Source organism: Mus caroli, unplaced genomic scaffold (assembly GCF_978045245.1).
Source record: "Mus caroli unplaced genomic scaffold, Mus_caroli_1 scaffold_6, whole genome shotgun sequence".
In the NCBI taxonomy this organism is placed as follows: Eukaryota; Metazoa; Chordata; class Mammalia; order Rodentia; family Muridae; genus Mus; species Mus caroli.
The window spans coordinates 112,606,836-112,632,069 of record NW_028227261.1 but is presented as its reverse complement, the minus strand read 5'-3'; the positions used below and the strand labels follow the sequence as shown (position 1 = coordinate 112,632,069).

The window sequence follows — 25,234 nt, the reverse complement described above, 5'->3', positions numbered from 1 at the left end:
TGGTTCTCTGCCATCACTAACTAATTTCTTTTGTTTCTTTTTCATTCCAGGCCTTGACTTTCATAATTAAATTGAGAGCATCACAATTTTTCCCTTATCACTTTACCTTTGGCCCCAAAATATGAGACAGGCAGAGTTTGGTGAAGGAACTCAAGCCTGACCTTTACCTTTAATGTATATTACACAAGAGACTTCCTTTCTGGTCAAGTGTTTTAATTCACATTCTAGGTTGGGCTAAGGAAAACTGACTTGTCTGAAGTAAGTTCAAGTCTCCTTCCCGGGATGAGGGCATTTTTATTTCCTTCATACCTTCTCTTAATAATATACAGCAGAGACAAAGACGACAGACAACTCATTCGGAGATAGAAAATACATTTTGGGTAGTGCAGTCCCTACCTGTTCATCAAAGAACATGACAATGATATGCTCTTAAAGGGATACAGAGGTTGGGGAGCCTAGAAACTGTCACCATGCAGGGCGGTCTCCATTATCAGAAGAGCATTTCTGAAGTAAACCCTGGGAGCTAGGGTAGGTTTCTGTGGTGAGTGGCATAAGCCAACCTAGGACAGTGCCGAGGGCAATGGCGGGAGTTGCCTAATATTGAGACAGAGCCAAGCTGCCGGGAACGAGGCTGGAGCTTACTGTCTAGAATATGGGGAGCAGTTAATAAGGAGGCCATCACTGACTTCTCAGAGGACGAAAGCTGGGCCTTGGGCCCTCTGGAGTCCTCTGGCTTAGTTTTCTTGGTGGGGCTCTTGGCTTGAGACAGACCCCTTTCAACATTTTCTTTACTGGTTTTGGCCACCTTCCCAGGTGTAGAGACCGTGGATGGCTCCGTGTGTGCTTTGCTCTTCATCTTGGGGTTAATAGCATGAAAAAAGAATTTCATCAGGCCTCGTGTAGGGAGAGGCTGGCGTTGCGTGCCCTGGTGGGAAGTGACCTTGACCAGGTTGGCCCTGAGAAGCTTTCTCTGAGTTGGTGAGCGTGGGAAAGGAAGGCCCTGGGAAGCCCGGGAAAGCACAGGCTGGGGGGCTTCAGCAGTCCTCGCAGGTTCTGGGACAATGGATTCCTCACTTTGACTGTCTTCCGTGTCCTGCTCAGAGTCTGTCTCCATGAAGACTTCTGGAGGTGGATCTGGGAACTGGAGCTCAGGGGACTCCCGGGGGCCGTGTGGACAGGCACCCTCAAGATGAAAGTTATGGCCCTGTTGTGAGGAGCCCTGGAGTGGTCTGTGCAGGAGCCTCTTCTCCTGCTCTCCATCCTGGCGTGTCTTTTGACTGACCAGGGAAAACCCAAGACCTGCGTCCCCTTCTCCAAGGTCCCCCACGACTTTGGGTTTCTCTAGGTTGAACTTTTTCCTTCCAGCTTCCATGTCAACACAGACTTGGGTCTTATCCCTTTGGGATTGCGAGGCCTTGGAGCTCTGCTGGGCAGAACTGTGGGGCACTGCTTTGGAAGGAGGAGGCCTTTGCTCCTGGCACACATCCTGTACTGCAGAAATTGGCTGTTTTTTAGGGTGGATCCCTTTTGCATTTGGGGCTGGTGAAGATGGGCATGCAATGGTCTGTTCCTGTAGCAGTGTGCTCTCTGACATGTGTAGACTCCTGAGAAATCCCTGGATGGATTCACTCTCTAGGTCAGCTGTACTTAGCTCCTTGTATTCCCTCTTTTCCTTTTCAGAAATCCCAAACTGCATTGCTAGGATCTTTTTTTTCAGGTGGAAATTCAGTTTGGCCAAGATATATGTGTTTATTGGGTAGGGTCTGCATGGGGGAGGCTGACTCTCTGCAGGCACCTTCTCTGTCCTTCCGTCCGCCTCTGCTCCAGGCTGGAACTCTTCTGCAGTGTCCGCAGACACCTCACTGTCATCCTGAGCGCAGGGCTCAAGTGGGGTAATTTGAGTCAGAGCTCTTGATGGGCTTTTGACAGCCTTGGGCATCTTCTCTCTGAGTCTAGGTTGGCTAGTGACTGCTGGGGATGCAGGCCTAGAGAGAGCTACACAGTAAAGGGCAGGCAGGCCTGACAGGAAGGCCAGATACTTTTGATGTAAAGTTGTCTCCAGTTTCTTAATGGTTTCCTTAGGCAGGGATTGGGGCTTCTTACAGTGTTCAAGGAGAGTACCAGATAAGGTCTGTGTCTCCTGCCTGAGGGTCTTTGGTTTCCAGGGAACAACTTTGTGAAGTAAGTCAGGGTCACTTTTACTTTCTGCCTGTAACTTCCTGCATTGGCCTTGTGGAATCCAAGGGAAGGGAGCCATTGTTGCTAAGCTTCCAGGAATTTTGCATTCCCAAGAGCTCCAGACTTGGGCCGGGACCTTGCCTTCCCGGATCTGTTCACATTTGGAATCAACATGGCTTTTCAACATTTCCCTTGTCTTGGCAAACAAGTGTGGCATGGGGATTGTCCCTTTGCCCGCTGTGAGTGAGAACACGTCACCAGGCCCATCGGCCTCTGGTTTCCCCGGATGTGAGATGCTCACATTGGGTAGCCTACTGCTGCCGCAGGGCAGGGACTGAGGGTCTGTCGAGGAGAGCAGCATATTCATGGAGCGCTGGATCCTCTGGGGCAGCCCCCAGCGGAGGTGAATCAGCTGCTTCTGCAGGTGGAATTCCAGCAGCCTGCGCTTGTGCTCTGGGAAGATGTCCCTGGTGGGATGTAAGAAGGGCTTCCTTGCCAAGGAAGTTTTTACTGTCTTAGCCTCACCGGGTGCTTCACATGGCATTCGGCGCTGGTTTTGGAGGAGGAGACCTGGCAGGCCCCACTGTAGCTTGCTGAGTTGTTTCTCTAGGAGGTGGCGTTCCAGTGCTTCACACTCAGCCAGCGTCAGGAATGGGGCAGTGATCTGTGCTCCTTCATGCTCATAGGGAGTCTTGCCATTCAGAGAAGTCGGGGAAGAGGGCAAGACTGACTTACATGGTGTTTTGGGTAAGAAAAGGTCCGAGAGTACCCCTGAGGGCTGAACATCTGTGGAGGGCTTGGACATATCCTTTTTCTTGCAGGTACCTTGAGAGCTCAAGGAAGTCACATCCAAGGACTCACTGTGAAGAGTTGGAAGGCCACAGAATAACTGGCTATAATATTCACTCTGAAGATTGTCCCCTGAGTCATTAGCTTTTGCCTTGGGGAGTAGATAGAAATTCCTTAGGTGTTCACCTTCATGAGAGGGCAAGCAAGTATGAATTTGGTGCCAGGGCCTTCCTTGTTGCAGGTTTATAACAGGCCATTTGGAAACCCAGAAGGTCTGGACAGGCTGGCCTGCCGAATACAAGCTGTTGATCTTGTGGGAAACGATCCCAGTTCTGTCCTCAGTGACCTTAGAATTGCTGCTCAGAGTGCAGGAAGATGGTTTTTCTCGAGATCGGCGCAATAATGTTGGGTCTGGCATGAGCTGCCTCAGGGACTCCTCCACACGTCTCGGAAGACCCCACTTCTGGAAATGTATCCATTTTTTTACATGTAGTTCAAGAAGCCCACGGACTTTAGGACTAAGTAATGGCAGATGGGAAGACAGCATTGAGTCCATATGTAAGGACATAGTCTGTGTCAAGTTTGGATCCAGGGATAGTAAAGACACAGAGGACTTCACGTGATGAAGGTCTTGGCTTTCCTGGTCAAGCTTTGCTTTTCTTTGCACTATTGTTTCCTCAATCATTAAAACCATAGGTTCCTTGAGCCTTGAAGAAGTCACAGACTTTGAGACCATGGGCATGTTGGCGAGATGAAAATTTTGGTCTAGCTGGAGACGATCAGTCCAGCATTCTTGGACCCCGAATGTGTTGGTCAACTGTGTTAAGTGTCCCGTTAGTTGTGTTAGTGTTTGGTTTCCAGGCTCCGTATTCTGTTCAAAAGACATGGGCGACATCTCCAGGTGCGCAGAGTGAGCAGAGCCCTGTGGCAGTCCCAACAAAGCAGGGGAGAGCTGGCTTTTCTCACTCTGCACTAACTGCTGAATCTCTTCAGTCGCAGCCTCACAGATTTGGCAGCTGGGATCTAAACACAGGAGCTGCCGCACATTTCCCTGCTTGGGGACCCAGCTTTGGCTTGGAAGAGAAAAATAAGACAACCATTAATGAACGAACTTGGTCTGCCTCTTTGGAAGACTGTGTCTGGAGATTTCTGGGCCCTTTTCTCCAGTCCCAAAGTTCTAACCCTACACTGTAGGAAATGAGGTCCTCACTCAAAGCATGGGGTGCTGCTGTATCCAGAAACTCTTGGGAATCATCCGTGCTCTCCCAAAATGAAGTAGAGGGTAAGATGATGGGGAGATGGCATCCCAACAACTGCTCCCCCACCCTGAGGACAGACAGGAGGTAATAGCAGCAGGGTCAAACCCAGGGCTCTCCCTTTGGAAAGGAACAGCAGGAAGACCGAATGACATGGTGACCTCTTTATGCTGAATTCCCTCTCTTGACAGGTTGATGTCTGGGTGCAACCCTAGCAATGTCCTTTACAGAGCATGCGCTAGTCCATTCTGAAATTCAGACCTGCTGAGACCCTAACATACAGATTGGGTGTGGGGTGGCTCTTCCCTGCTGAGATGTGACCCATCTCTGCCCTGGCAGCCCTCTCAGCTGGCGAACCTGCCTGCCCGTGTTTGTCCTTCCCTCAGTTATCCCTTTCCTCACCCCTGGCCTGAATCAGGCCAAGAAATCATCAGAGTTTAGACCACAGGAGGTCAAGAGGTCACCTTTTCATGATAGAGAGCAGCTCCCATGGCTTCTCGGCTTCTTCTCGGGAAAGTCTCCTGGCTGAGGAATCGGGACAAAGAGTTATGTGGCAAATGAGCATATTAGGGGGATCCTACAGGAATACAGACTCGGTGCTCTATGGCATGTCTGTGTAGAGCATAACCATTTACAATTTGCTCTCCTTGCCCAGTTTCATTTGGGCATCACAGGCAAGTGAGAATTAACAGTGTTATACCTACTTTGTGGATGACTGAGTAAGTTACACTTTGCAACCCATTATCAGCCCCTCCTTCCAGTACCCCATCACACAAGTCCTCCCTCCATCCCACCTTCCCCTTCTTTTTTTGAGAAGAGGAAGTCTCCTTTTTGGGTATCACCACCCCCCACTAACTCTCACTCCATAAAACTAGTTCTTCATCCAATTTTCTCTCTCCTGTGACAAAATACCTAGCATTATGTCAAGTAGTTTAAGGGAGAAGACGCTTGTTTTGCACATAATTCCATCCATCGTGGGGAGAAAGGCATGGCGACCAGATGCCTGTGAGTGAAGCTGTGAGAGAGGCCATGTTATCATGGAGGTCCTAGGATGGCAGAGATGGATGCCAGAGATACGGAAAGTTGGACAAGGAATGCTGTCTGTACTGAGCATAGCCAGTTATAGTCAGTTAGCGAGAGCCCAGAGAGAGCTTTGCAAGCAGAGGACCCTATAGGAGTGGACCTTGAAGGATTAGAGTCCACCTTCTGTTCTGCCTGCAGCTCTGCTTCCAGATGTGCCCTGATGTGAACAAGCCACGTTGCAAGCGCTTGCTGTTATGAGACAAGCCACTCAGTCGCTATGCCTTTCCCACTGTGATGGATGGATAAGCTCTGAAGCTGTAGGCCAAACTTCCATTGCTCTGCTAGGCACATCATCCCAGTGAGGAAGTAGTGACTGCTAAGTGTGCATCCCTTGCTGCACAGCAGTCTTCATCACGTTCTTAACTGCTTAGTATCAGGGAAATTAGGTAGAGCTTTTCGGAACACTCCCAGTTCCCACCCACCGCAGTCTTCTGTGTAAATCCCAGGCTGTAGAACTCAGAACTTCATGAGTTAGAACACCTGGCTCTCGGCAACAGGGGCTCTGAGGGACAGAGGAGGTGGGAACTCTCCCAGGGGCAGGAGTCAGGGGACATAGGAACTTTACCTCTTGACGCTGCATCTCTAGCCCTTTGCCTGACCTTTCGATGATGCTTAAAGAGAAAAATATTACAGTGTAAAGCCAGGGCTCATTTTCTTCTTCATGTCCAAAATGAGAGACAGATCATAGACATTTTCCTATGTTTCCTAAGCTCTCATGTCTCTGCCTTTCTTCCCACCTGAGCATTTCCCCCTCTCTGCCTATCTTCGATTCACTTGAGGCTCTCCACCGTCCTTCTTCATGTCTCTACTCTCAAACTTCTGTAGGAAGGATGGCACGGGGGAGGGAGAGGAGGCCCAACAGACTCAAAGACACTTCTGACGGCCCGAGGACATCAGCTCACAAAGTCCTGCAAGTGGAGCCCCTCGCCCCAGCAGGTTGGGAGGTCTTCTGAGATCCAGGGCAGTAGTTTTTCTATTACCTAATTCTCAACTCAAGACCAACAGGGAGACTGGTGTGGCCTTTCAATCGGAGTACATTGCAGGCAGCACTGAGGTGGTGGTGGTAAGGAATTATTTATAGGTCCTTTGTAACCACTTACTTTTCTAAGTCCTTTGGCACAAAATGGGGGCAATCTGAAATAGCATTTAAAGGTTACTTATGTAGGCTTAAAGCATTTCAATCAGTCAGTGTTTTCCTACCCGGTAGCAGCTCTCTTTAGGTTCCAAGCTCAATCCCTGGTAACTCCGTCTTACTTGCCAGGCAATTAGGGAAATGATGAAGATGGAGGTGCAGGTACATAAAAGATAACCTATGTCCCAGAAAGAACATGCAGGGATTAACATGGCCTAAACCTCATTAGCATGAGGAGACCAGTCATTTCTGTATTAGTCGTCCAAGGACCTATGTGCCTAATGACTCGCTGCCCTGGGCATTGGCTGCCTCACAGAGGATGGAATTAGAGCACCAGACTGCATCACAAAGCCCTCTGTTCCACAGAGGTTGCTCCAGTGGTGTTTCATTGGTCATCTGCAAAAGTAAATCTTTCTATCTATCTCTATCTATCCATCAATCTATCATCTAGCTATCTATACACACACATTCCCAGCCCCCAACTTTACTTCCTCTGTCTCCCATCCCATCCCAACCTCTTTGTTCAGCTTCCTCTTCCAGAACTGTCCAGTCACTTATCTTCAGAATCTTGAGTTATTTGGCATACATGGCACCTTGTGTGAGAGAGTGACTGGGAGAGAGAGTAACCCACACTAACTCTACACCCGACCTGGGGACACACAGGAGCTTAGAGAGGGCACAGCATGGGGGTGGCTTGAAAATGGAGTGCTTTGTCGTGGAGGAGTGTGATGCTTACAGATGCTTTCCACCCACAGGCAGGACTGTTAACTGGGTACCAAGTCTTCAAGTACGGGAGCTGTATTAGTTAGGGTTTTACTGCTGTGAACAGACACTATGACCAAGGCAAGTCTTATGAAAAAAACAACATTTAATTGGGGCTGGCTTACAGGTTCAGAGGTTCAGTCCATTATCATCAAGGTGGGAGCATGGCAGTATCCAGGCATGGCGCAGGAGGAGCTGAGAGTTCTATGTCTTCATCCAAAGGCTGCTAGTGGAAGACTGACTTCCAGGCAACTAGGGTGAGGATCTTATACCCACACCCACAGTGACACACCCATTCCAACTAGGTCACACCTATTCCAACAAGGCCACACCTTCAGATGGTGCCACTCCCTGGTCCAAGGATATACAAACCATCACATTCCACTCCCTGGTCCCCATAGACTTGTTCAAAAACATGAGTCTATGGGGGCCATACTTAAACATAGCATAATGCAAAATGCATTTAGTGCAACTTTCAAAGTCCTCATAGTCTATAGCAGTTGCAACAATGTTAAAAGTCCAAAGTTCAAGGTCTCTTCTGAGATTCATTCAACTTAATTAACTGTAATCCCCAAAGCAAGGCAGGAAACCAGCTGGGCAAACTCCAAACTCTGCATCTCCATGGCTGATGTCAAAGTGGTCTTCAGATCTCCACTCCTTTTTCATCTTTTTTGACTGCAACAAACTGCTTCCTCCTGGGCTGGTTCCACTTCCTGTTAGCAGCTTTCCTCAGCATGTGTCCCATGGCTCTGGCATCTTTAACATCTTTGAGTCTCCAAGGCAATTTCAATGTTACAGCTTCTTCTTTCAGTGTCTGGGATTCCACTTGATCTTTTGGACTCCTCCTAAGGGCTGGCATTACTTCTCCATCTCTGTCCTCTGTAGCACTCTATGCTCAGGTTGATCCACTCCATTACGGCTGCTGTTCTTGGTGATCATCCCATGGTACTGACATCTCCAATACACTGGGGTGTTCCACTCCAACTAGGCTTCACCAATAGCCTCTCATAGGCTCTCTTCAGGGTGCCAAGCCTCAAATCCTTTGCATGACCCCTTCAATTCTGGGCCATCAACTACAGCTGAGGCTTCACCTTCTCCAATGGGCTTCCCTGGCCTCTCACAGTGCTAAGCCTCAGCATCTCTCCATGATCCCTTCATTCCTTCACAAGCAGTACCACCTGAGTGACTCTTACACATTACCAAATCCAGCCGCAGCATGAGGTACAACCTTGGGTATCTCTGGAACACAGCTTCTTTGTGCTCCCAGAAAACAATTTCCAGAAGATTTCACCTCAACGATGCTGGTCTCTTCTTAATCACTGCTAATTCCTTAGCTCCAGCTAACCAGCATCAATTTTCCCAGTAGTTCCTTCCATTCTTAACTCTAGAGCCAGAGGCACATGGCTGAAGCTGCCGAGTTCTGCTGCTTACAGGAACTAGAACATGATCCCCTTGTATTATTACATTATCACTAGCTTTATGTTTTCTAAATCCTTCACTGCCTAAGCTTGGCTATCCTGGTTCTTGCTCTGTAGATTGACCTTGAATGTAGAGATCAGCATGCTTGTCTCATGGGATTAAAGGTGTATACCACCATGCCTGGATCTAATTTAGCTGGGTAGGATCTTGCCCCAAGATCCCACTCCCTTAATCTTTATCTCCTAGAACACAAGATTTTGCTCCATTTCACTTCCTGGTACTCCTTTAATACTCAAACCATATATTTTGTATTTTTCCTTCCTAAGCTTGCTATGCTTGTTCAAACTTTTCTTCATAAGACTTGACCAGAGAACAAAGTCTCTGCTGGGCTTTCTTGAAAATTCTTTTGTCAATGCAATTAATCCAAGTCTCTTCACCTTAGCCTCAGGCAAACTTTTCAGACAAGGGCAAAAAGTAGCCACATTCTTCACCAAAATACCACAAAACGAGTCTTTATGCCACATTCTGAAATTCTTCTCCTTTGAAATCTCTTGGGCCAGGTCAACACAGTTCAAATTACTCCCAGCAACAAAGTCTTCCATATTCCTACTAGGATGACCCATTAAGTCCCATTTAAAGCATTCCACTGCTTTCCAAATCCAAAGTCCCAAAATCCACATTCTTTCAAATAAAAGCATGGTCAGGCCTATCACAGCAATACCCCACTCCTGGTACCAACTTCTGTATTAGTTAGGGTTTTACTGCTGTGAACAGACACTATGACCAAGGCAAGTCTTATAAAAAAAACAACATTTAATTGGGGCTGGCTTACAGGTTCAGAGGTTCAGTCCATTATCATCAAGGTGGGAGCATGGCAGTATCCAGGCATGGCGCAGGAGGAGCTGAGAGTTCTATGTCTTCATCCAAAGGCTGCTAGTGGAAGACTGACTTCCAGGCAACTAGGGTGAGGATCTTATACCCACACCCACAGTGACACACCCATTCCAACTAGGTCACACCTATTCCAACAAGGCCACACCTTCAGATGGTGCCACTCCCTGGTCCAAGGATATACAAACCATCACAGGAGCCTATGGGGGACATTTCTTGTTCAAACACCATGTATCTTTCAACAAAATATTACTATGCTGTAATATTTCTGATTGAATGGGTAATTTCAACACAGAGATAGGATCAAGTAGACATTCTGAAAATAGAAAATATGCTAACAGTGATTGCTTGTCAAGATAGTCGACACCGGAGGAAAAAAATCAGTAGCCTAATGATAATTCAGTAGACATATCCAGGGTGAAATACAAGTGAAAAACAAAACAAAACAACAAAACCAAAACCAAAACCAAGCATCCAAGTGTTGTGACATGTATCAAAAAGTCTATTATAAATGCAACAGACATCCTAGAAACAGACAGACAGACAGACGACAGACACACACACACAGAGACAGAGAGACAGAGAGAAACAAAGAAAAATTAGAAGAAATAGCCAATGATTTTTATAAATTAATGAGAAATCAATTAAAAATCAAGAGGCTTCATGATTTTTTTGTGATACTATTAGATAGCATTCTAATTTAATAACCCAAATCTTCAAATGCTTTACATGATGAAAATGAAAGGTAACCTAAGCTCACACATGCTTCCCTGTGTTGGAGAGAAAGAGTTTGCATTACAGAAATAATGCACTGTCATACACTGGGACTTTGAAAATCAGCTGTCAGAGGAGTAGAGGGGAAGGGGGCCGAGACCTGCTTCTCTGGGGAGCAGACCCCGAGGAGCTAGAGGTTAGGAGCACCGGCTGCTCTCCTGGAGGAGGCAGGTTTGTTCCTAGCACCCTCATGGTGGCTCACAAACATCTGTGACTCCAGTTCTTAGTTATCCAAGGGCCTTTTCTTTCCTTCCTGGGCAGAAGGCAGTGCGCAAACATGCATGCAGGGAGAACACCCATGCACATTTCAAAAAGAAAGAGCACATTTGGGGCTGGTGTGACAGCTCAGAGATTAAGGCAGTTGCCACCAAGCTTGATAAACCGACAAACTGACAAACCTGGTTGTCAGGATCCATGTGGTGGATGAAAGAAGAGGAGAATCCACTTTTGAAAGTTCTCTCTCTCTCTCTCTCTCTCTCTCTCTCACACACACACACACACACACTCACACACACACACACAGACACACACACACTGATCCTGCCAAGATTAGGTCATCTTTGGCAGCAGGACATTCACAGGAGGTGGAGGAGGGATATCTGCTATGACTTTGGAAGGTTTGTTTTTATCCAGATCCATGACAGACTCATTAATCACTTACTCTGCCAGCCAGGTGTTTAACAGGAATTTAGGGGTTAGTTACAACTTGAAAGGAATACATTAGGACCAGAGAGAAGAGATAGAGTTACCTCCTACTCATCAGCCTTAGGCAGACACTGCCAAGACTGCTGATGTCGGTGCTAATAGAGCATCAGGGTGTACTGAACACACAGAAATAGAGCAGAGAGTGGCTATCTGGTAGACCATCCCCTTGACCCAGGAGTCATCTGATGTTTCAGATGCGGGCTGATATCAGGTTCTTGAACTGAGGAAGCTCTGAGTCTGTTCCTACATTCCCTTCCTGCTCCCCCATACCTGTTTTTTGTTTGTTTGCTTGTTTGTTTTGTTTTGTTTTATTCTGTTTTTGGCATGGAAAACTTTATGTGCCAAGATTGTTAGCCACACTAAGAGCAGCAGAGAGGATGACTCTGCTTCCTCTCATCTGTCACCTTCACTGCATAGGTAACGAGTTCACTGGAGAGAGCAAAGTAGCTGCAGGTCTCTTGGGAGAAAAACAAGAATTTCATAGCCTTTTGGAAGAAAATGATATTTATAGTAAGATGTAGCTAAGTGTCCTGGCTAATTTACTGTCAACTTAACACAGCTAGAGTCATCTGGGAAGAACCCTCAATTGGGAAAATGCCTCCATGCTAGTAAACAGCAGCCCTCCATGGCCTCTGCATTAGCTCCCGCTTCCAGGTCCCTTGAGTTCTTGACCCAACTTTCCGGGACGATGGACTACAAGCTACAGGATGAAATAAGTCCTTTCTTTCCCCAGGTTTCTCTTGGTTGTGTGGCTTTACCATAGCAACAGAGACCCTGTCTAAGATGCTAGGTAAAAATGCAAATTAGAATAAGGTTATGGGGAGAAGGGGCGGGGCAACATGTGAAACTAATTGAGTACTACAAGATCTTGAGAAAAGAGAACAGAAAGAAATATCCCACGCTGAACCAGAACTGGTTATGTGTGCTTTGACTCATTTTGGCAGAATACATGGTGAGATACAGTTTCTATCATGAGATGGGTCTTACTATGAGTCAGGACCACAAAATAAAGAGGGAAAAGAAGGAAGGGGCCGGGCAGGGAGACAAGAGTAGCACATGGATATTAAAGGGTGACCATTTGGGACTGGACAGCCATTTGCTGTGAACTTCCCTGGGGAGGCCCTCCTCTCCCAGCTTCCCTCAGCTGCCTCTGGGTAGGGTTGGTGCCTTGTGGACTTTTCTATCCACTTTGGCGTGGCCATTGGTGAGCAGGTTCTATTTAGGAATGTATATGTACACACATGTATGTGCCTGCAGGAGCCGAAAAAGGAGGCCACGAATCTGAAGAAGAACAAGGAAGGTCTATGGGAGGGTTTGGAGGGAGGAAGGGAGAAAAGTAGTTGTATATTAAATATATTGCATTATATTATATTACAGTCTCAAGACCGTATAAAAATAAAAAGGGTGGTTGAGTTATGAAGGCTCGGTCCGAGTCAATTTATTAACCCACTCATGAATTAACATGTCAGTGGAAGCCGGGCGTGGTGGCGCACGCCTTTAATCCCAGCACTCGGGAGGCAGAGGCAGGCGGATTTCTGAGTTCGAGGCCAGCCTGGTCTACAGAGTGAGTTCCAGGACAGCCAGGGCTATACAGAGAAACCCTGTCTCGAAAAACCAAAAAAAAAAAAAAAAAAAAAAAAAAAAAAAACATGTCAGTGGATTAATAAGTTGTTGCTTGCATGTTTTGTTATAGCCATGCTCCTTGTGCTCAGCTTGCTCTGTGTTACCATGGCCATCACAGACGCCAGGCAGATGCTGCCTCTAGGCTCCAGAACCTTGTAGAAATAGATGATTTCTTTATAAGTTTTCCTCATCAATTATGTCATCTGTGGCATTGTTATGGCAACAGAAAATGGACTATTCTATGATTATAGGAAGGTCACAACAAATGATAAAGCTTCTGGAATATAACAGAGAATGTCTTCATTATGACTTAAGAAAAGCTGTGCCGCAGATCTAGCCCAGGGATCCCGCATACCAGGCAAACATTCTCCCACGGAGTTGCATCTCCAACCCTTTCAATTAGGAAATTCTCGATGGTAAACAAAATTCCTTTAAGAATTACAAAGCACTAATCCTAAAATGAGATTGATACATTGGTGCATTTTAAACATCAGGGTTTCCTTTTAAAGAGTGGTGTGGTGGTTTGAAAAAGAGTGACACTCCACACACACACACACACACACACCACACACACACACAGATTTACACATTTGGATGTTTAGCCATCAGGGAGAGTAGTTTCCAAAGGAATGACCTCCACAAACAAAGGTAGCCTGAGGGTTTTATTTGGGGGCTACCCACAGTGACATAAGAAAGCACATTAGGAATGAGCATAGTCTATGGATGCTCAGCTAAGGACACACTCCTGACTAGTTACAGTTTAGCGTCATTGTCTTTGTTAAGGTTTCTACTGCTGTGGTAAAGACCTCACCAAAGCAACTTAGGGAGGAAAAGGCTTCATTCAGCTTACCCTTCCGGTTAGTAGTCCATCCCTGAGGGATGTCAGGCCAAGAACTCCAACTGGACAGTGACCTGATACAGCAGGAACTGATCAGAGGCCATGAAGAGGTGCTGATAACTGCCTTGCTCTCCATGACTTGCTCAACCTGCTTTCTTATACCACCCAGGACCACCTGCCCAGGAGTGGCACCATCTACAATGGGCTGGTCCCTCCCACATCAATTACTAATTAAGGAAATGCCACACAAGATTGCCTATAGACCAACCTATGGAGTCATTTTCTTAGTTGTAATTTCCTTTTCTCAAATGACTTTAGCTTGTGTCAAGTTGATCAAAACAAAACAAAACCCAACCAGGACAGTTCATGAAAGGACAGTTGACTGGTTTTGGTCATGCTTAGCTCAACGTTCTGGGCCACAAGTTTAAGAGGTTAAACAGGTAGAACACGAGCATTTTAGGGGTATGCTCCGCTGGGGTCCTAGGGACGGCTGACAGGGGGGCCTCTCGGCAGGCGACTTAGGGTTTCTCTTGCTGTGAACAGACACCATGACCACTGCAACTCTTATAAAGGACAGCATTTAATTGGGGCTGGCTCACAGTCCCAGAGGTTTAGCCCATTGCCATCATGGTGGCTTGCAAGCAGAGAGGTAGATGAGAGTTCTACATTTTGATCCACAGGCATCAGGAAGAGAAGTGGTTGAGCTTCTGAGACCTCAAAGCCCATCCCCTACTCACATACTTCCTTCCTCCAACAAAGCCACACCTCCTCCAACAAAGCCACACCTCTTCCAACAAAGCCACACCTCCGAATAGTGGCCCCACCCCCACTACCCTTGGGTCTATGGGGGCCATTTTTATTCATGCCACCAGAAAGGGTCAAAATTTTTTTTAATCCTTTCACTTCTGCACCCTATTGCTCTGGTATAATAAATCCAGGAAACCATAATTTGACATATATTACAGATATATTATAGGATGGAAATGTTTATAATCTCTCAAACTTTAAATCTCTGGCAGAGATCTCTTTCAGTCTTTCAGGACCTCTCTGAAGTTTGTGTGTGTGTGTGTGTGTGTGTGTGTGCATAAGGGGCTGGAGGACAACTTTGACTGTCAATCTAATGATACTATCCACCTTGTTTTTTGAGATAGATTCTCTCACTGGCCTTGAGCTCACCAGCTAGGCTGGCTGGCTAGGAAGTCCAAATGTCTGTCTACCTTTGTCTCTCTGGTGCTGAGATTACAAGTATTTACCACCATGTCCTGCTTTTTAAAATGTGTCTGGGCCTCAAACTCAGGTCCTCCTATTTTATGAGGCAAGGCAACTGCTTTATGGACTGAGCTATCATCTCAGCTCTCATCTGCCAGTCTTTATGGCCAGACATCCTTGACAAGGCTTCTTTTTAAAGCAGGGACTCCTTTACATCTCCGGTACCTCTGGAATTAGCCAGGGCAGAGGTTATTTTCAACCTCTGCCAGACCTGGGGACCAGTATCAATCTCAGGCTTCAGACTAACCCCCTTGTGCTTGCTTTCTGATCCATCAAGTTCCTATTTATTTTGTTCTCAAGACTCTTGTGGACAACTCAGGGTCCAGGCTCATCCGCTGACTTTGTGAAGTCACTGGACTAGCTTCCAAGTTTGCCCAGAAGCACATGAGCAGTGTAGGGTTAGTGAGATGCTCTTGTGCAGGGGTCAAGCCAGGAAGGCTGCCTCTCTTCATTGACTCTGTGCCAAGTTTACATAAGACTATTCAGCACGGACTGGAAACAAGACAGATGGTGGGCTAAGAACCCCAGCATGCATTTCTTGGAAATTGGCCTCTGTCCTGACTGGTTTTATGTTAACTTGACACAAGCTAGAGTCATTAGAGAGGAGGGAGCCTCAATTGAGAAAATGCCTCCATTACATCAGGCTTGTAGGCAAGCCTGTGGGGCATTTTCTTAATTAGTAATTGATGGAGAAAGGCCCCACCCACTGTGGGTGGGGTCACCCCAGGCTGGTGGTTCTCATATCTACAAGAAAACAGGATGAGGGTAGGACCTGAAGAAGACAGGGACTCCACAGGAAGACCACAGAATCAACTAACCTGGACCCTTGGGGGCTCCAGAGACTGAGCCACCAACCAAAGAGAGAGCATGGGCTGGACCTAGGCCCCCTGCACATGTGTAGCAGATGTGCAGCTTGGTCTTCATGTGGGTCCCCTAACAACTGGAGTGGGGGCTGTCCCTGACTCTGTTGCCTGCCTATGGACTTTGTTCCCCTAACTGGGCTGCCTTGTCTGTCCTCAGTGGGAGAGAATGCAGTTAGTTGGTGTGTGTGAGTGATACCCAGGGAGGGGCTCCCCTTCTTAGAAGAGAAGGGGAGGAGAGGAGGGAGTAAGGGAAGAATCTGTGACTGGGGAGGGGGTCCTGATATTGGGATGTAGAGTGAATAAATTAATTAATTAATAAAAATTAAACACGGCTGGTGAGATGGCTCAGCAGGTAAGAGCACTGACTGTTCTTCTGAAGGTCCTGAGTTCAAATCCCAGCAATCACATGGTGGCTCACAACCATCTGTGATGAGATCTGACACCCTCTTCTGGCGTGTCTAAAGACAGCTACAGTGTACTTATGTATACTAAATAAATAAATGTTTGGGCCAGAGTGAGCAGGGACTGAGTGAGCAGAGTTGACCGGAGCGAGCAGAGGTCCTAAAAAATTCTATTCCCAACAAGCACATGAAGGCTCACAACCATCTGTACAGCTACAGTGTACTCACATACATAAAAATAAATTAAATATGTCTTAAAAAATAAAAAATAAAAATTAAGCTATGGGGAAACCACAATAAAAGAAAAAAAGAAAGAAAGAGAGAGAGAGAGAGCAAGCAAGCAGGCTGAGCAAGCCTTGAGGCGCAAACCAGTAAGGAGCACCCCTCCATGACCTCTGTACCAGCTCCTGTCGCTGAGTTCCTGCCCTGTTTGAATTCCCGTTCTGCCTTCCTTCAATGATGAACTATGGTGGGGAAGCACAAGCCAAATGAACCTTTTCTTCCCAAATTTGCTTTGTTCACAGCAATAGTAACCCAAACCAGGACAGCTTCTAAGCCAATAAAAAGGTTCTCAAACGCATAAGAAATCACAAATCCTGATAGCCGAGGCCACATGAAGTTACTACACAGGCCTCCAGAAAAGGCAGGTGGCTGCCAGGGAGGAGCTGGCAGGGCCCTTAACAACCTCCCTGCGGCTGCTGCTCTTCTGTCTCCTGGCTAAGGAGTTGGAACCATGTGCAGACTACCCTGTAGTGTGGGCTTCTGTGCTGGTTTTTCACTTGCAGGCAGAAGATGTCAGTGTGGAGGGCGCAGAGGACACAGAGCTCCTGAAGAAAGGTGCCGTTCATACAGTGGACACAGCGAGGCCATTTTAGTAGTGTGTGTGTGTGTGATCACATCTGTTCTGCCTTCTGTCTGAACAGGAAACAGGGAAGATGAAGCCTATGACACGCCCCTGTTGACTCTGGCGGTGGGGGCGCAGTAAGAGACCCTTACTCATTTGTTTCTAGGAAAAAAGTTTAAGGCGGACCCTGCTTCCATTGTCACGCCCGGTGGCGGCCCAGGGTCACAAGCCTTGTAAAGAAAGCAGGCAGAAGAGACAGGCAGTTCCTGCTGAGCATTTACAGGAACCTTCCTATGTCTTCTGCTCATAAAATACTAATAAACACCTAGAATGCTTTAAAGTTCTGAGAACAGGGATTTTTTTTTTTTTAAATATACGTGACTGTCTTTGTTAATAACCAAAGCCCAAAATTTCTGTAAGTTCAACAGGAAACCTCTGCGTGGTGTCAGACAGTGGGACTGCCTGAGCTTCAGGCCAATTAGATCGCCCTTCAGGCAATCATGAGACACAAGGCAGGAAGCGCTAGAGGGTGGCACCCGCACATCCTAGACTCGCTCGCTGGCTGCGCCACCTCTCACTGGCTGGAATCTTTTGGGTCAGTTGCTCTGGTGTATCTCAAGCTTGGCTTTTCATCAGACTCACTCACCAACGGCTTGTTATAAACAGGGCTGTCTGTAGTATTTGCAGGGCCCAGGAGAAAATGAAAATGTTTATAACATTTCAAATGGGCAACTGGAAAGCCACTCAGGGGTACCTTGGGGAGCTCATGTAGCCTTGTTAGGTAGCTTAAATCTGAATCCTGCTGAAACTATGGACTGTGATTCAGGGATAGATGGGGTGTCTCTCAGTGCCAGAGCACCTGTTTAACATGCACAAGGCCTTGGATTCAGTTCCAAGAGGAAGGGAAGAGGAGGGGGAGAAGCAGAAGAGAGGGGAGGGGCCAAGGGGAGGAAGTGAACGAAGGGGAAAGAGGAGTATTGTGGGAAGCCATCGCAAAGGGGAAAGAAATACACACATATAGGAGTCATTTTTCTATATATTACCAGAATTAAGTTAGAGTAGATCTAATCAGAGATATAAGAAAATACTATAAATACTATAAATATAATGAACAACATGAAAAAAATTAAAATTCTACTAGGATTATTCACTAAATGCAAAAGAAGGCACTAAAGAGGGACAACAAGAAAAATCAAGCCATGAGACTTACGTTTAACAGTAAAAACAGCACTGGAAGAATATGGGACAGATTGTAAATCAGATTGAAAATGAGGGCCTGGGGCTGGAGAGCTAGCTTCAGCAGGTAAGAGCTCTTCCAGAGGACTCAGGTTTAGTTCCCAGCACCATAGCTCACAATGGTCTGTAACTCCAGTTTCAGGGGACCTGATACCCTCTTCTGGCCTCCAAGGGCACCAGGCATGCACATGATATATATATATATATATATATATATATATATATATATATATATATATATATGTATATATACACACACACACCACACATACAGGCAAATCACCATACACATAATCATAAATAAATCTTTAAAATGAGGGTCTAGGTGATGATTTAGTGGGTAATGTGTTTACTGTGCAAGTTGAGTTGGTTTTTTTTGGTTTTGGGTTTTTTTTTTTTTTTTGGTTTTTTGTTTTCCAGAGTGCTGGGATTAAAGACGTGCGCCACCACGCCCGGCTGCAAGCTGAGTTTTGTATCCCCAGTCCACATATATAAAACCAAGGCAGCCTTCTGGGGTCATGTGTGCCTGTATACCCAGTGCTTTGCAGATATGCTGGCTTTTGTCAACTTGGTATAAACTAGAGTCACTTGAGGAAAGGGAGCCTTATCTAAGTAACAACTTTCATCAGATCGCTCTGTACTCATGTCTCTAGGGCATTTCTTGATTAAGGATTGATGTGGGAGGGCCCAGCACCCACTGGGCAGGTATTCCTCAGTTAAACACACACACACACACACACACACACACACACACACACACACACAAAGAGAAGCTGAGGTTCAAGCCACAGAGTGATCCAGGCAATAGTGTTTCTCCGTGGCCTCTGCCTCCAGGTTCCTGCCTTGAACCTGTGCCCTAGCCTCCCTCGGTGAGACGGACTGTTTCCTAGACGTTTCAGATGAACCCTTCTCTCCTGCGTGGGTTTTGTATTTTATTACAGCATCAGAAAGAACACTAGGAAAGGGTCTAAGGTCATCATTCTCTTTATCCAAAGACTTCTATTACAACCTTTCAAACTCTGTGTGTGTGTGTGTGTGTGTGTACATGTTTGTTTACACCAGAGGTTCACATCAGGTATCTTCCTCAGTTGCTCTGTTTTTCAAGACAGCTTCTCTCATCGCAGTATGAGCTCACCAGTTCTGCTAGGCTGGCTGATGATGGACTCCAGGGACCTGCCTGTCTACACACTACCCCTGGGATTACAGATGTGGGCCTCTATGTGGGTACTAAGAATATGAATTCAGGTCCTCATGCATGTGTGGAAAGAACTTACCAATTAAGGCATTTCCCCAGCTCTGTATACTTCTGCCTTTAATGAAAAGTCCTTCCTGTGTGGGGAGTATTTCCCTTTTGTCATCTGTCTCTTTAACAGATGTTTATCATTCTCCTTCTCTGGGACTATACTGGGGGAACGGATGGAGATGGTTTGGTAGGGGGAAATGATTGTGGAAGAGATGCCAAGAAAAATGTAGCTCAATTTACTATCAAAATATTAAAACAAGCCTGGGTGATGGTGATGCACGCCTTTAATCCCAGCACTCAGGAGGCAGAGGGAGAGGCAGGTGGACCTCTGAGTTGGAGTCTAGACCACTACAGAGTGAGTTCCAGGACAGCCAGGGCTACACAGAGAAACCCTGTCTTGAATAACGAAATGTGTGTGTGTGTGTGTGTGTGTATAATTAACTATTAATTTCTGTCTCTACTACAAGATGTAAGCTCTAAGAATTCTGAAGTCTCTTTATCTACTACTGTTTGGTCACCAATATCTAGTGCAGGACCAATTGTAGTCAATAATTGTAGAAAACCAATGAAGTAAAGAAATGAGAAAAGCAATGTATGTTTTTCTCGTGGTGCTGGGGTCCTTTGAAGGATCGGGTATGGAGGTTGTCATGTGTTTTCAAGCTGTCTCAGTCACTATAAGTAGAAGTCTGTATTATCCCAAGTAGCAACTGTTAACTACCAAGTGACATAGTACAGGGACAAGTCACTACTGTAAATATTAACTCCCGAGAGGAGTTAAGAAAGATTTATGAGGTGCAAATCACCCCAGGTCCCCTGGAATTATCACCCTCTTACCACTTTCCTCCTGAGCACTGGGCTCTTTAGTGAGCTGAACTAGGAAGGCAGGGATCCTGTCCCGGCTTAGGCTGAGATTGAGACACCCAGCCTGCTCTACTGTGATATTTGCATTTCATACTAAATTTGTCTATAACATTATAAATTTCACACTCCTACATTTCTGTTATAACATCATAATCATAAAATGACATTTTTGTCTTCTTTTTTGCAAGTCAAACGAGCACTTCCATATATAAACAGAGAAGAGAAATTGCTGGTCATCTCCTTAAATGGTTTGGGGGCTTGCTACAAGGCTGAGGTTTAAGTGTCTAGAAGGAGCCATGTCCTGTGTGGGTTCTCAGCTGTCCTCATGACTTCTGTGTTCCCCTGAGATGAGACACGGTTTCGCAGTTGTCCTGTGAAATGTTTACCATCTATTATTTCTAACTACTCTGACAAAAGAAAGCTGTCTCACTAAAGAGTGTGTGTAAAGTCCTGCAGGCCTAAGATATAGAATAAAGAGAGCTGAAGAGGACAGAGAGAAGAGGAAGAGGAGGAGGAGGAGGAGGAGGGGGGGGAGAGAGAGAGAGAGAGAGAGAGAGAGAGAGAGAGAGAGAGAGAGAGAGAGAGAGAGAGAAAGAGGCTTTGTAGCTAGTGTCCCCCATGGAGCAAAAAGGATATGTGCAGAAAGTTGCATCAGGAAGCAACACAGCCCAACACGAACTTCTCTAAAGACCCAGGTCACTTCCAGACATCATGTATGAAGATTTCTAGTTACCATATGACTATGATATGAACTCCTATCCCCAGGAAACTGAATCTGTAAGCAGGACAAAGGAACTAATGAACATCTCTCAGACAGGTCAAGGACTGTCTGAAAACTAGCCCAAGGGACCTTGTTAATAGGTTCCTCAATTTTAGGAACCACTGATAGCCTTTAAAAAAGACTCACAAGCTTGAGTCACAGTCTGAAAGGTAAGAGGGAAATTGGGAAACCGCATTTCAGCCGGAGATATATCTAGGCAAGAACTCAGCCAAAGATGACATTGTCTGAGGCTGGAAAAGAAGCCGTGTTCTCTGTCTGAACAATGCCAAGTCAGTGCGTTTCAAGGTTGTCTTGGAGGGACTGTGACTTTGCTCTCAATACATAGGCTAAATCCTAAATGGCAGGAAAACATGGGTGTTTATGTTGTGGGGTAATGGCAGCTATGTTCAATTCTCGATTGTTTTGTTTCAGAGCTGGTTTTTGTCAGTTATGATTGGTCTCTTCCTTTGCACCTATTTCTTTCTCGAGTTCTCTCTCTTGTCCTCATCTCATGGTTTCTCTCTCATTTCTACTTTTTAATTTCCAGTCCCCTTCTTCCTCCCCCTCCTCCTCCTCCTCTTTTTTTTTTCCTTTTGAGACAACATCTCACATGTATATCTGCTTAGCCTCATACTGGCTAAGCTGTCCTTGACATCTCAAAGACCCACCTGCCTCTGTCTCCTGAGTGTTGAAATCAAATGAACCAAATCTATTCTCCTTTTACCTTCTTCTTCTTTTTTTCTCTTTATTTTGTTTTTTGTTTTTTGTTTTTGTTTGTTTGTTTGTTTTGAGGCAGGGTTTCTCTGTATAGCCCTGGCTGTCCTGGAACTCACTCTGTAGACCAGGCTGGCCTTGAACTCAGAAATTCACCTGCCTCTGCCTCCCAAGTGCTGGGATTAAAGACATGTGCCACCACTGCCCGGCTGTTTTTACTTCTTGATTATAGCTTTCTATAGCTTTAGTAATCGTTAAGCTCTTTGTGAGGTTCAAGTTCCAAACCCATGAAAGGATGTGAGTCATGGGAGGGCAAAAGGCTAAAGAAGATGCAAGGAGCTGTAGACAGGCATGGCATTCTTTATTTACCCAGGTAATGGCTGTCACAGGCCACTAGGCACATGTCTTTGAATGCAAAGACACAACCAAGGTACGTAGAGGTAGGCAGGCAGGCCTACAGATGGACACACAGCCCTACAGATGGACACACAAGCAGGCTGGTGAAGGTGCAGGCAAATGCCCTTGATCTCAATGCCATATTCATATAAAAGTGGTGCTCTGCCAAAAGTTGTGCCTTAGGTTTTACTGATGTGAACAGACACCATGACCAAGGCAATTCTTATAAAGAAAACAGTTAACTGGGGCTGGCTTACAGGTTCAGAGGTTCAGTCCATTATCATCAAGGTGAGAACATGACAGCATCCAGGCAGGCATGGTGCAGGAGGAGCTGAGAGTTCTACATCTTCATCCGAGGGCTGCTAGGAGAAGACTTACTCCCATGGGGTTAGAAGGAGGGTCTCATTTCCCACCCCCACAGTGCCCACTTCTTCCAACAAGGCCACTCCTATTCTAACAAGGTCATACCTCCTAATAGTGCCACTCCCTGGGCCAAGCATTCAAATCATCACAAGTAGTTAGATAACAAATTATTTCACCATTTACTTTGGGATTCTTGGGCCAGCTAGTGTCCACCATTTTGTGCTGACTCTGACCCCTGGATATATCCACTGTCACTCATCTTGGATCTGTCAGGTATCAGTGCTATTTGTTTAAATATAAGCTGGCCCATCTGGCCCTCTGTTCTCAGTAGCATACTCCTTTGCTTCCTAACTCTATGGACAATGTAACTGAAGTACCCAGGTGCCTTTTATTACATTTTCCTACCAAGTCTGTGGTCAAATCATTATCTACATTATTGCTGTCTGTTTCTCTGCCCAGTGTCTTTCAGTTTGGGGTGCTTCTCCTACTTTCTGTTTGATAATTTTTTTGTGGGTCTTCCCACATAAAGTGAACTGGGTGTATTCCTTAAATCAGTACTCAGGAGACAGGGGCAGGTGGATCTCTGTGAGCTAGCCTGGGCTACATAGAGAGTTCCAGGAAAACCAGGGCTATATATAAAGACTCTGTCTCAAAAAAAAAATTTTTTTAAACAAACATGAAAAGTCATGCTCTCCCAGGAGGAAGCGTCCCCGCTACCGTCCTTCCTTTCATGGGGTATTTTCTTTTTTTTGTTTTTGTTTTTTGTTTTTGTTTTTGTTTTTGTTTTTGTTTTTGTTTTTGTTTTTTTGAGACAGGGTTTCTCTGTGTAACCCTGGCTGTCCTGGAACTCACTCTGTAGACCAGGCTGGCCTCGAACTCAGAAATCCGCTTGCCTCTGCCTCCCAAGTGCTGGGATTAAAGGCGTGCGCCATCATGGGGTATTTTCATCAGGTAAAGCGTGTTTGCCTCCAAGCCTGATGGCCGGAGTTTGATTCTCTGGAACCCGCATGGCAGGGGAGAGAAGCCACCTCTGCAGACTGTTGTCAGGCAGTTGGGGTGGGGAAATAATGGGGCTGGGAGAGAACCCACCCAAGCTCTGGGGCTCTGGGTGGATGGACTCAGGGACTACTGTGCATTCTCCACGCCCCTAGGGTGAGCATCAGGTTGTGGGAAGCCACAGAACCCCAGTCCTCGGGGGATGGAGAGGGAGCAGTCAGGGTCCCTGGGCCTCACGGAGTCCGGGGATGACAGGTCCTAGGTCTTGGCCATCGCAGGACATTGCTGGACACCGAGGAAGAGCTGAGAATGGGTGGAGACCCCAGGGGCGGCTCAGTCAGCCCCAGGGCTGAAGGGAGAAGGGGAAAGGGGAAGAAAGGGCTCTGGGTGGTTTCCACTCGGGGGAGAGTCCTTGGTCTGGTGGTGTCAGCTGGAAATGCTGGGAGGCCTTCTATCAGAAGATTAGACGTAGCTCTTTAGGGGAAGGCCTAGTCCATCATTCAAGCACAGAGGGTCTTGATGAGCAGAGACAGTTCATGGTTTTAGAGCTTTATTGTAGAAAGGCAGAGAGAAAGAGAAGGTAGAAAAAGAGAGGGCAGCCATGGCCACGTTGAGAGAAGGGGGGAAGGGAGGAAGAGAAGGAGAGTTAGAGATGAGAATAAGAGAGGTGTGAACTTAAGAGAGAGAGGAGGGGCCAAGCAGCCCCTTTTATAGTGGGCTGGGCTATCTCGCAGTTGCAGGGTAACTGCGGGGAGGTGCATGCCTGGCTATAGTCAGGTAACTGTGGGGTGGAGTCTAGCCAGAATGCCAGGAGCTTGTGACATTGTCTGCGTGACTGATAGTCACAGGATTATGGAGTTGGGGGCTCCGTGGTGTCAGGCACCTATGTCTGAGAACATGGCTCACTGTTCCATCCCTTGTAGAGTTTTCTACTGAGTCTCCGTGGTAAGCTTCGCTCAACCAGAACACAGGCTGCCTTTCACGTTCCCACAGATTGTCGTCTGGCTTTTACTGGTACGCTGCTGGTGTGTGTGCTCCTGTACTCCCAGTAGGTAAATAAAATGTAATAAAAAAATCTCAAATTCTAAAGAGAGGCAATTCTTCCTGCTTCCTTAAAATTTTGGTGTTACCAGGGACACAGAGGAGGGGCTTAAAGCTGGTCAGGATTCGGGTTCCACCCTCAGTGACCTTCAGACCTGCTCCTTTCCAGTTAGTTACACAACAGCACTGCTCACAACAACCAATGGGTTCATCCTATATATCCATTAAAGAGAACAAGATAAGATGTGCTGTATGTATATATACAATGAGGCTTTATTCAGCCATGAGGAAGACTGAAACACTACCATCTGCAGGGAAATGAATGGAACTGGAGTTCATACCAAGTGGCATGAGCCAGACCCAGAAAGATAATCATTAAAGGTTTCCTTTTATAAGTGGAGCTCGCACACGCCTATACGGCATGAAAATATAGGCAAAACTACTTTGCAAGAGGAAAGAAACTATCAGGAAGGGGTGAGAGTGACACAGGGGGGTAATAGGGAATGGATATGGACAACAAACTTGAACAAAAAATGTCGTTGAGACTCATGGCTTTGTACAATGAACATGTGCTGATAAACAAAGGAGCCAATGTCATCTTTAGTCCCCACAATAGCTACTTATATCAACTTCTGTATTTAACCTAATAGCTTCCCTACCTCTCGAAAAAATTCTTGTAGTGTATTGGCACACTCTACTAACCTATAAACTAAGGCTATGGGGAGAAGGCTCAGTTGGTAAAGAGCTTGGTGTAACTGAGGGCCTGAGTTCCATTCTCAGCAGCTGTGTAAGAGAAC

The 25,234-nt window shown here is 46.3% G+C and overlaps 1 protein-coding gene and 1 long non-coding RNA gene across 2 annotated transcripts in view; one reads left to right on the top strand and one right to left on the bottom strand.

Annotated features, from left to right (window-relative positions):
* The window catches only part of LOC147004374 (uncharacterized), a 158,992-nt gene that overhangs the window by 86,353 nt on the left and 47,405 nt on the right, over window positions 1–25,234 (top strand). The gene's annotated exons all lie outside the window — the stretch shown is intronic.
* On the bottom strand, window positions 356–6,703 carry LOC147004376 (spermatogenesis-associated protein 31F1B-like). The gene is made up of 4 exons (XM_085839395.1): window positions 6,507–6,703; window positions 5,872–5,917; window positions 4,688–4,748; window positions 356–4,040 (listed from the first exon to the last, which is right to left on the bottom strand). The coding sequence occupies exons 1-4, from the start codon at window positions 6,648–6,650 to the stop codon at window positions 524–526; spliced, it is 3,768 nt and encodes a 1,255-aa protein (XP_085695521.1). The 5' UTR covers window positions 6,651–6,703; the 3' UTR covers window positions 356–523.

What these genes read in the sequence shown, in the direction of transcription:
- LOC147004376 (XM_085839395.1), bottom strand. Translation starts at nt 6,650, where the DNA reads ATGTTAATCCCTGCATGTTCTTTCTGGGACATAGGTTATCTTTTATGT. An exon ending in CTAAAGAGAGCTGCTACCGG is followed by an intron (nt 5,918 to 6,506) that starts GTAGGAAAACAC and finishes TTTCTCTTTAAG; the next exon opens with CATCATCGAAAGGTCAGGCA. An exon ending in CTGCTCTCTATCATGAAAAG is followed by an intron (nt 4,041 to 4,687) that starts GTGACCTCTTGA and finishes TTCTCTTCCAAG; the next exon opens with CCAAAGCTGGGTCCCCAAGC.